Raw genomic sequence first — 12,014 nt, forward strand, 5'->3', positions numbered from 1 at the left:
TTAATGAGACAGGGATGAGTAAGAGGCGGGATTAAGAGTGCCACTTGGGCCACGACACTTGGGAGAAGCCTGTGTGCCATCCACACAGATAGGTTAAGTAGGAAGTTTGTTAGGTGAGTCTGGAACTCAGAAAGTCTGTGGAAGTGATTGCTTTTATGCTAATTTTTCTGATAGGAACCAGCCAGCAGGACCAATTGTCTGTTAAAGGAACCTTGGTCTGGGACATGGGTACTCAGTGGTGTCATCTTCACTGAAGGGGTAGTTTAGAAAGTAGGGGCCTTGGAGTCAGAAGATGTGGGCTTGAATTCCAGCTCAAGGGCAAGTTCTTTAAATATCACTTCCCCACTTAGCAACCTTCATTGGCTCCCCACTCTCCAAAGAATGGCATCAGTATTCCTTATGCGCTCATCCAAAAGCCTTTACAGTAGAGCCCCACCTTATCTTCCTGACCCCATCTCCCATCCTCTCGCTAGATGCCTCGTCCCTCCCTCCTTTCTTCAAACTAACCCCCTCCTCTGAACTGGAACAGCCAGACTGGCTTCTACATTTGGCACTTAGCATTTGTTATCTTAGTATCTTATTTCTCTCCTGCTGGCTGTCACTTCCTCTGTGAAGCCTTTCAGGACCACCGACCCCTCCTCTGTGTTGCTCAGCCCTCAGCATGAAGAGATGCTCCCAATTCACCTGCTTCCTGTTCCTCTGTCAGAAGCTGCCTCATTTCCACACCTCTGTTCCTCTCGCCCCAAAGCCCTACCTGTGCTGCCCCAACTGTGCATGACGTGGACACACCCCGCAGAAGACAGATGTCAGAAAGGGGCAGGCAGAACAGGTTCTAAAAATAAGCAGAAAGTTTTCTCTTTCTCATGTGAAGAACTTCCTGGTCTTTGTTTTTCAATGGCTGCAGAGCTTTTCCTGAAAAAGGACGGTGGTTAACGATTTGAGCCAGAGGGTAGAGCACTGCCCACCCCCCCCACCCCCCATTCTCTGTGCATGAGCTTAACCATGGTTGTAGATCCAGGGACCATCCTGCTCGGTAACCGGTAACCATCAGAACTTTGTCTTTCTCTCTCACCTCTCTAGGAGTTACTGCAAGAACTCAGGCACCTCAAAATCAAGGTAGAAGAGTTGGAAAATGAACGGAATCAGTATGAGTGGAAGCTGAAGGCCACTAAGGTAAAAGGCGGTTCTTACACTTATGGGGAGGCCTTGAGGCCCGGTAGGGAGTGTCTTTGTCCAGACTTGGGGTTTTCAGGAGCCTAGGCTGGAAAAATGTAGAAACTGACCCTACTGTGAGCACATGCAACAGTGGCCACATTGTGCAGCAGACAGCTCTGATCTAGGAGGGCTCTTCTCATGGAGATGGTCCACAAGCTAATGAGATGCTGAAATAACTCAGCCTCCTTCCTCTTGCTATGTCCTATACCACCACCAGCTGACACTGGGCCAAGAAGGGGTGAGTGAGTGAGGGAGCGAGTGAGTAAGTGAATGAGAGATGAATTCTAAGGCAGATGAACCAACGGTATATTGGCTGCATCATTTTAAATTTAACAGTCCCTGTAATAATCAGTTTTTAAAAATAGGCATGCTTTTCTTCAGCAATGAATATATCCCTAAACAAATAATGTGTACTTTGAACATTTAAAAAAATCAAATCATGTTTCTATTGAACTGCGGGCTTTGCTATTTAAAGGACACTGAGGATAACTTCTTTTGTGAAATAGCATTTTTCCCTTCCCCCTTGGTTTCTTCCTTCATTTCCTCTAATAGTTGAAATGCAGAGATTAAAATGAATGGGTTGGAATCCACCCACAAATTTATTTATTGTTTTGGCCTGAACATTGTATTTAAAGATGTCTAATTAGTTGTCACTTAAGTATGAGGATATTTCACATGAAAATACAGAGTTAGTCTGCCCGGGGGTGGTGGGGTATAGGGTGGGTAGCTCTCAAAACCCCGGAGCAGCATTTCTGCTTGAGGGAGCCTGGGCAGGGCTGCCCCAGGGTGGGGGGCACACCTGCCATTTCACTAAGGTTTCCGCAGCGCCACCTACAGGTGTTACCACATGGCCCTGCAGGCATTTTCATTTTTACTTCGAGTTTTCTTAACTTCTCGTTTGTATTATACTTTGTTTTATCTTTTTCTGTAAGTTAACTTTTAATGATTACAAAAACAATAATATTCAGTGTAGAGAATTTTTAAACCAGAAAAGATATAAAAATCATTCATATATCACGTAGGAGCTACCACTATTAATATTTCCTTCTAGGCATTTCTCTTTTTAGGTTCTCTCTCTCTCTCTCTCTCTCTCTCTCTCTCTCTCTCTCAATTTCTGGTTTGGATAATTTATATACAACTTTATATCATGCTCTTAAGAGAAAACTCTGAACATATTTGCTGTCTGTAGTCTATGTAATATTCTATTGTGTGAATATAAAATAATTTGCTTCACCATTTTACAGATGAGAAAACTGAGGCACAGAGTGGTTAAGTAACTTTGCTGAGACCTGACAGCTAGTCAGCACCAACCATAGACAATCCAGATCCATATATCTACTGCTTTGTTTTTATGTAATTATACCCTTGTATGCACTATGCTTCATAGTCACCAGTTGTAGGAACACTGTTTTTCTCAAATATGTCAGAACCTTCTGTCCTGATGCTCTACTCAAGCAAATACAGTCTTGGTGAAACCTTTGAAGCTGTACATACCACTTTCTCTTATGAACCCAAACAACTCTTTTCTTTCTAAATTACCTAAGCTCCTTTTCTCCTCATGTAGACCTTTGAGATCCCAACGTTATTTAAGAACTACCGGGTGTGGAGCACCTCCTGCGTGCCACAATGTATCAAGCTCTTTGCACACTTTTTCTCATTTGATCCATAAAATAACCTGGTGAGGTTTATTGACTCATTATCCTCATTTTACTAGTAAGGAAACTGAGGCTCAGAGTGGCCAAGGTAAGGTTTGGATCTGGTTCTGTGTCATTCCAAAACGCATGCTCTTTCCTCTACACCATCCTGATTCCCTGCAATAAAATCCTTCACTGGTTTTGAAAGTTCTTCATTGTTCTGCGTAAAACTTCTTGGTCCCTAAAGGTGAGTTTCCTTCCAGTGCAGCAGCAATAGGGCTGGTCCCTGGGTTTAATGAGGCCCAGCACCAACCAGGGTGCCCATCTCTGCCTGTGGGCACTCTAGCCTCAGTGGCTATTGCCATAGCACATACTTTGTCCTCGTGGTCAAATAGAGGGCCTCTGGGCTATTGTTGACTTCCTACCTGTGGGGACAGGATAACAGAGCACCTGGCCTATTGTGTGCAAATTGGCAGGGGTGCAGCCCAAGCAGAAGCCTTTGCTGTATACTCCATTGCCTGGCTCAGGAATCAGGTCTCAACCCCTATGTAGTCTGTTTTGATGCTCAGAGAACTAGCTAGTTATTCATAAGAGAAGGAATAGTATGAGAGCAGCAATAGTAGTATTTATTTATTGTGTACTTACTGTCTACCAAGCATTAGGCTAAGTTGTTTGTAACCATCATCTTATTTAATGCTTACTACAGCCCCATGAGGTAAATGCTCTTTTCCCCATTTTATAAATGAACCAAGACTCAGAAAGGTTAATTCATTTGCCCAAAGTCACCCAATAGGAAGTGAGAGAATCCAAGTTTGTTTGACTTCAAAGCCAATGTGCCTCTTGGGGTGGGGGGGGACCTACACAGTTCTGGTTTTCTAATGAGTATGGGAAGGCATGGTCAAGCACACCTACAGTTACATGTGAAATTTAACCTGCTATCCTTAGAGCCATGGGAACCACCCAATGCAGCTGCCGTGGGTGTACATATATAAATGTGTGTGTGTGCACTGGTGTGGCTGTACTTACCTGCTTTATTTGCAGAAGTATGTCTGCTCAGCATACCTGAATGCTTGTGTGGATATACATGTGGGTGAGCGTGCACAGGTACCTGGAGGTTAGACAGAGGCAGTGGCTGTGCACAAAGCATTGGGGAGGGAACTTTTGGCTCACTCTTTATCTACCAGTAGTGGTTTGATTTCCACTGTATTTCCCATACAGGGTGGAAAATGAAAGGTGCGTGCATTTGTTACAACGGTATACATGCTGTTGCATGAATATCTTGGGGAAAGGAAGACCACATCCAGAAAGAGAGTATTTATCCCAGGACCAAGGGCAGCACACAATCCCAGCTCCTCCAACCTCAGTGGTGTTAGGAACAGAGGGCAAGCGAGGGAAAGAGCCTGGTCAGGTTGGAAGATGCAGGAGGAGAGCTGGGAGAGGGCCAGAGTGGTAGGCGGGGCCAGAATGGCCAGGAAGAATGAATTTATTCCGCAGAGCTCCACCTTGTGGGGATGGTAGTGTGCACCTCTAACTGCTCACCTCCAGCACCTCTGCTTCTAATTTCCTAGTATGTCCTGGGACCCATTGGCCCTGGGCTCTGACTTGAGGCACTTCATTATACTTTGCTATCCCTCTGAGCTGGTATGGATCCTGTTTCCTTCCAGGCTGAGGTAGCCCAGCTGCAAGAGCAGGTGGCCCTAAAGGATGCAGAAATTGAGCGTCTACATAGCCAGCTGTCCCGGGCTGCAGCTCTACATGGTGACCATGCAGACAAAGGTAAGTGGTTTAACTGTGGCAGATTGCATATGCCCCTGAGTCCTGTGTCCATTCCTGTAAGAGCGCGTGCACGTCTATGAACAGGAGTGTGCATGTGTGAGTAGGAGCACTAAGGTGCATGTAAGTGCGTGTATGTGTGCAGACAAGTCCACGGGAACAGATGTAGGTGTGTGTGTACATGAGTGGGCCTGTACAGTACAGCTCTATCGTGGACTCACTGCCATGATCCCTCCCCTGTCCAGAAGACTCGGCTCTGAAGGCTTTTCTCAGATGAGTCTGATAATTAAAGCTCTTTGTAGCTACCTCTGGAGCTTCAGACCTTCACTTGATTGAAGACCTGTTTTTGTGTCATCACCAAAAGGGAGGATTTAGCAATTCATTCAGTCATTTAATGGATACCTGCCTGATACTCGTGCAAGGCCCCAAGGTTACAGAAACAGATCAGTTATTTCTTATCCGTTAGAGCTCAACTTAATTGTTACCTCTTAGAAAGACCTTTCCTGGCCACTCTACCTCATGTAGATGCCCCCAGTCCTATTTTTCTCTCAGTCAGTGATCTTTTTGTTTTCTTCATAACATTTATTATAACTTATCTGTGTTATATAGTGGGGGAGAGGTCTCTTTTACATAGACTGCCATCCTCGCTCTGGGGCGGGTACCATGTCTGTTTTGTTTAAGTCCATGTCTGCAGAGCCTAGCATAGCGTTCGGCCCATGGTGGTCTCCTAAGACATTCTTACCGACTAAGTGACAGGATGGTGAATGGTCCCTGAAGAGTTCACTAGAGGGTAAATCCTCTTATTACCACATGTTTAGTATTTACAGCTATTTGCCTTGTATACAAAATGGTTACACATCTTCCAACTTTCCCTCTTACCTCAGGCTGCAGAGCAATGCTGGGGAGCTCATATAGCCCAGCGGATTGGCCCTAATACCTAGTCTCATCTCGGCCTCAGCACTGCTTAGCTCATGAGCTCGGATTCCTGGCTAGAGGGGAAGCCATGTAGCCATGAAACAGTGGCTTATGCCACCAATATGCTAATCCCTTCCCCAGCCTTTCTCTTCCCAAGCCATTGAGTATGTCACCTACCTGCCAAGCCTAAGGTAGATGCTGACCCCCCCCCCTCCCCAAAATACCCTAGACTATCTGTGATACTAAACTTGGACAGAGAACTCCCTGATCCATGACTTTTAGATCAGTCCAAGCCTTCCAGACCCTTCCCCATTCTATCATCAGTTACCTCCTGGAGCTGGTCCTTTGTCATTTGCTGCTCAGGTTGGGTCCCGCCCAAAGCACCAAGGTGTGCCAGCCTTCATATGGGGCTTACTGCCCTCCCCGACAGACGGAGCTGCAGACCTGATCTTCAGCTGCCAAGAACATTAGTTGATGAGCAAGCACTCTGCACTTTCCTCTGAAAATTAACCCTTACAGCTGTTTACACAAAGTCCATAAATCTGTTCTTATTCTTGTTGGTTGTAGCAAGCATCCTAAAAGGAAATTGGGTGCCTAAACTTTTGTTTCATTGTCCCCTGTACTTTTCTTATATAGACACCCCTATTCTCTTTGCAGTCCCAGTTTGGGGAGGGGTGTAGGTCCTTGTTTGGAAATTCTGTGCCAGTTCTTCAACATCCAATATTTAGAAGAATGACCTCCAGCTCCTTTAGGCATTGGCCTTTGACCTGGCTCTCCAGACCCGTTTGGGAAGAAGTCAAGAGAGTCCTTGTTAGTTCCAAAGTGAGAGAAGGCGGTGAACTGTGCACCACAGACTGAAAGAGATCCCTCAGCCCATAGGGAAATACTGTACATTTATGATGAAATAAGATTGTTTTCCTTACCAGTAGAGTTTGTTTTAATATATTTATAGATGCACCTAAACGTTTCTTAGTCAGTTTTGATTATACCACTTTAAGCCAAGTACCATGTTTCCTCCAAAATAAGACCGAGCCAATCAGCTCTAATGCATCTTTTGGAACAAAAATTAATATAAGACCCGGTTTTATTTTACTATAAGACCAGGTATAATATAATATAACATAATATAATATAATATATAATATAATATAACACCGGCTCTTACATTAATTTTTGCTCCAAAAGACACATTAGAGCTGATTGTCCAGCTAGGTCTTATTTTCGGGGAAACACGGTACTCTTATATGATCATACTTTTCTAGTCTCCATTCAACTGTAGACTTTTTTTCCTCATTTTAAATTCTCTGCTACAATCCATAGGACTATATGCTTTTCTCTAAAACTAGTTGCAGCCCATGTATAGTCCTACTCAAGTTATAACAGATAAACATCTATATTCTTGTGAGATGTTAATTGTAAAAGATTTTTGGGTCCTCTGTGTCACCTTGGAGAAATGGCCTTTTGTGTTTTTTTCCCACAAATGTCTATAAAGAAAAGACAAAATGATAGTTTCGTTCATTTATTAGTGCAATAAATATTTAATGAGTCTAACTGTGCCAGACACCACCATGGACTCTATAAAGATGTAAATACGCCCATGTGTAATTTATTCACACGGAAATTTCTCAAGTTTAGACTTGAGGAGCATCTTAGCGTGTGGGGATAGCTGCCTGCATTTATATAAATAATTCTTCCTACGCCTAAATTCTTTCAGACCAAGAAATTCACCGTCTGAAAATGGGGATGGAAACTTTGCTTGTTGCCAATGAAGATAAGGTAAAGCGGTCATTTGGGGGCCCCGTCTTTCCCTGCTGACATCCCTGCCTCTGTTTGACCCTTGCTGGTCTCTGATATTTTGGACATAGCCTGCCCATCTGGCCACTGACTCGGGGATGTGTTAGTAGAATGGCTTCTGCCTCCTAGAGACTAGACCTCAGCCACCTGTTTTTGACTTTGATGTCTGGGAACTTTGCCCAAATGGACTCTCTACAAGGCAGATTAAAGCCATGCCTGCTCATTGCTGGTGTGGGGAAAGAAATACCACTGTAGTTACTGCCAATGCTTAGACTCCTAGCAAAACTCTAGAACAGCCCGCCAGTCTCTCACATGCATGATCCAGTGATAGACCCATCATAGAGACACCAGGCAGCACGCTGCTTACCCTGCCGTCTCTATTCTTCACATCTAGTTCCTATATAATCCTAAAATAACCACCTCTCTTAGAAGAGGGGACTCACCTGGCACAAGCATCAGTTCGGAGGACCACAGCCCTGCATTTTACAGATGACAAAACAGATTCAAAGTGCTTATGCAGTTTTGCCCTAGGCCAGGTAACAGGAGACAGCAGAGCTAGAGTTCACACCCACGTTTGTCTTACTCCAGACTCAGTGTGGCCTCCCGAGTCCTCGGCCTTTGCTGGAAGAAATGATCCCTCTGGGAATGTCCTCTGTTGTCTAAGGAACCTCAGACGCCTAAGGAACAGGCAGGGATATTAGGATAAATAGACAGCTTTATTTTAGTCTTGGATGACATTTGGACCAGGAGGCAGATTTTAATGGTTACCTCGGGAAGGTAGGGAGACAGTGAGTTTTCTTCATCTGGAAATGTTTAAGCCTGTTGAAGGCTATGTCAAGCAGGGGTTGTTTTATGGTTAGAGATTGGACTCAGCCTTCAGGGAAAGGCAAGAGTGCCTGCAGCTGCCTAGGAGGCAGATCACTGAGAACCCAGGGGCCTGGAGACCGTGTTTCCCTTTGGAATATTCCATAGGTTCCACATGGCATCTCTTCTCAGGGGCCCCAGAATGTAGTCTGAGCCCCCAAATGAACTTAACTTGAGGTACCAGTGGTGGTGTTTACAATACGTCTGCTCTCACACTGTGGCAGGACCGTCGGATAGATGAGTTCACGGGGCTGTTAAACCAGTACCGAAGGGTGAAGGAGATTGTGAGGGCAACTCAAGGTAAGAGCAAGGGGGATCCCACCATTCTCTCCCAAAGGTATTCCAGCTACTGTGTTAAATCCCAGGGCACTCCTGCCAGGACATTCATTTTCATTTGGAGAAGACTCTGCTGGAGAAAAGATCTGGTTAGACTGTCCTGAATTGTGGGAAATGGGCAGCTCTTAAGATTTCCAGAAATTTTGTCAAATGGCACTCAGTTCAGGACTCCCAGGGACAATCCCGATCACCAAGAAAATAAAGCCTTCAACTTGAGCCTTTGGGAACCCCGACCCTTGGAGGTTCTCCTATGCGTCTTCCCCAGATACCCCTTAAAGCCAGTGAGTGCAGTCAAACCTGAATCAAAAATCAGTTCAGTGCCCTCATTGTCTACCTTCTAGAAAATCTAAAAGCTCCCGAGCAGACTCCCAGGGAAATGGGGAGGCTTCTTTGTGTCTCTGGGTGCCTGGGTTCCCACAGGAAGTCACAGGGCAGGGAGAGCTGTTTGCATTTCATATTTGCTGCCCAGGCTGAATGCAATGTGCAGGCAGCATTCATGTTTTTATGGGCACAGTGGGGCATGAGTCAGGCTGCCTGCCTTACTGTTCATACTATTGATCTGGGTGGGCTCCCTCCCATCACAGATCCTGAGGAAGCAGCCGTTTCACACAAGAGGGCTGTTTAGAGGGTATTCAGGAACCCCAGATTCTGGCTGAGCTGCTGCATAGTCTTGAGAAGAAGCTGAGCCCCAAACTGGGTTGTGGCTGACTGATCGCTGCCTAGGCCACTGCCAGCCCCTGCACACGTGCAGCCCTGTTTTCTCTAATCCTTTGGGATCTTGGGTCAAGTCATTCTCAGTGTGTGATTGCCTGTGGCCAAGGAGTGAGGAGGTTGGAGAAGAATACTACAGGGTGCCTTCTCTCTGCTCCACGTGTGAGCTTTGACCTTTGACCTTGAGATGACCCTCGTAGCAGCCCTTGCTCAGATGCTCTGAAGAATGTGTCCAATCACACTCTTAATGTCCCTTTATATATTTCTTAGTCTTTCTTCACGGAGGAAAAACAGTGTTAGAATTTTGAGGTACAATTATAGGTTTCTGAGCAAATCACACTATACTGATCATCTCTTCTGCATTACTGCTTCCAGGGCCTTCTGAAAGAAGTCTCTCAATCAATGAGGAAGAACTGGAGGGAAGTTTCAGGAAGTGGAACACCACAAATAAAGGCCCCGAAGACTTATTTAAACCAGAGGTGCTGTATTTCCATCCATGATGTGGGGTTTCAGCAGGCCCTAAGAACTCCCTCTGAGCACAGGGGAGGATCTAGTCAGGCACCTGTCAGGTATAAATCTTGACAGGTGACAGTCCTGAGAGCCCTGAGGGCAGCAAGGGCCCAGGCACAGGCCTGCGCTCCACTCGGGAGGGACTGCATAGTGGATACTAGACTTTCAAGTGTAGAAATTTCCTTTTTTAATCCACTTCCTTGTTTCTTTTTGTCTTTCCTTTCTGCAATGCAAGCGTAGACCAAAGGTGTCGTTTGCTTTATTTACCACTGTTCCTCCAGGGGCTGCAATAATGCCTGGTACCCAGCAGAATTCAACAAACGTTTGTTGAATAAATGGATGCATCTGGCTCATTTAGAGGGATAGCTGCAAGTTTTGAAGTGATACATTCCTATGTCACAGCCATCCCTCTGGCCCCTGTAACGGGCACGCAGATTTTCTTTCTCTTTTGCTTGTTTAAAATCTGGTCCTATTATATCAGTCTCTGGACTTAGGTTAGATACAAACAAGCAAATGAACTTGTAGACACAGATCTCAAGTAGAGAAGGGGCTTCAGCCTAAGATCCACAAGATTTGAGAAACTCCAGAACAGTCAAAATGAAAAGGATCTTAGTGGTCCAGCTCAATCCTTTTAATTAAGGGAGGAGCTAAGTGTCACCCAGTGACCCGGTTACCTAGTCACAGCAAGCATTCCAGATTGCTGGCAATAATAAAATAGCAGTAACTGATACATACTCAGAACCTCTGAGCACTGTACATGGCTCACCTCATTTCCTCCTCTTGACACTCCATTGGGATCCTTAATTGGTGAGGGTGAGGCTCAGAGAGGCCAAGTAATCTGTTCTAGGTTGTATAGCAAGTAGATGACAGGACCTCGACTTGAATCCAGGTTTATCTGACCAAAAAGCCCAGGCTTTTAACAACTGTGCTATAATGCCAGGGTTCTTCCTACAGTAGACCAAAAAGATACTGGACTGTAGAGAAAAGAGGTAGACTTTGCAGTCAGTGCAGTACTGAAGACGTGGGACTGTGTCCTTATACACCACCATTAGCTCATGTTCATGCCAGCTGTGATGCACTTTCCTTTCTTGCTTTCTTGGCGAGCCCATTCTCATTTCTCAAGATTTAGCTCAAGTGTTCTTCCCTCTGAAGCCTTCCTCCCATTCCCTCCAACGAGAGAGCCTCCCTCCCATCTAGCCCCATGTTATGTTGTAGGCATTGGTACCATAAGGACATGTTACATTGATCGTTTATCCTAATTAACTTATGGGCCTCCCTGATGTGGGGTGTGCTCGCCCCACACCTAGCACAGGGTCTGGCAGGCAGTAGATGTTGCTCATGTTTGTTGAGTGACTATATCAATTTCAGTTGCAAGCAACAGAAATCGAATATGGCTAACCTATGCCCAAAAGCAGTGTTCCTGAAAGGGTGTGCGGCAGCTCGCTGAATGAGAGGAAAAGCTGAAGGACCAAGTTCAGAAAGGGCAGGAGCAGCAAGAATCCAGGATTGAGGTCTCTGGACTCTCTTGTCAGGACTCTGCTCCTAGGATGAGAGCTTTGTCCCAGGAAGGAGAGGCAAGTGGGCCCAGGTTGTTCAATTACACCTACCTCCTTGGCATCTTGAAAGAGCAAGAATTGATGTAGCTAACCATGGCTGTACGCTGAGGCAGAAATGTAACTCCCCAAAGGGATTGTCCAAAGAAGGGGAAAGGATGGTGGGTGGTCTCCAAACAGTGACTGTCCTCTACAGTGACTCTTCTGTTTCTGGTACAGATGCCTCCAAGATGTAGCTCTCCCACAGTGGGGCCGCCTCCGCTACCACAGAAATCACTAGAAACCAGGTAAGAGGCCCGAGCATTTCCCCGGAGCTGCTATGCTCTCAGTCCCTTTTGGGGGCTCCTGACACGGTGGGGGCTGTCCGTTTGTGTTGAGCATGATGACCATGTACTGGGCACACCTGCCCTTCCATCATCAGAGCAGCAATCCAGGCCTACTGGGGCCAAATGCATGGAGCAGTCATGAACCATGTCTGCTAACCCTGGCCACAGAGGGGCTTTCTTTCCCATAGGCCAAGGGTCTGGGTCATTGTCACTGACAAAAGATCTGTTTGGGTTGGAGCCTCAGGAGAGGTGGCTGCATCTCATCTGTGACTTCCAGGGGCTCCTGGCTGCTGAGAACATCCTGTGATGTGATGTGTGCCTGTTATTTCCAGCGGCAACTTTGCAATGTACTTTCTGCTCTCAGGGTGAATCTAGCCCTGTGA

At 45.8% G+C, this 12,014-nt stretch overlaps 1 protein-coding gene across 15 annotated transcripts in view; it reads left to right on the forward strand.

Annotated features, from left to right (window-relative positions):
* The window catches only part of PPFIBP2 (PPFIB scaffold protein 2), a 133,808-nt gene that overhangs the window by 93,381 nt on the left and 28,413 nt on the right, over positions 1-12,014 (forward strand). For all 15 annotated transcript variants that reach the window (XM_019728175.3, XM_019728190.3, XM_088791624.1 and 12 more), the window contains 6 exons: positions 1,081-1,173; positions 4,514-4,625; positions 7,252-7,313; positions 8,420-8,495; positions 9,618-9,721; positions 11,525-11,592. In XM_019728175.3, coding sequence (XP_019583734.3) covers positions 1,081-1,173; positions 4,514-4,625; positions 7,252-7,313; positions 8,420-8,495; positions 9,618-9,721; positions 11,525-11,592 — 515 coding nt within the window. The remainder of the gene's footprint in view (positions 1-1,080; positions 1,174-4,513; positions 4,626-7,251; positions 7,314-8,419; positions 8,496-9,617; positions 9,722-11,524; positions 11,593-12,014) is intronic.

Source organism: Rhinolophus sinicus, chromosome 14, assembly GCF_057876585.1.
Source record: "Rhinolophus sinicus isolate RSI-liver-muscle chromosome 14, RSI-T2T, whole genome shotgun sequence".
NCBI classification, from domain to species: domain Eukaryota; kingdom Metazoa; phylum Chordata; class Mammalia; order Chiroptera; family Rhinolophidae; genus Rhinolophus; species Rhinolophus sinicus.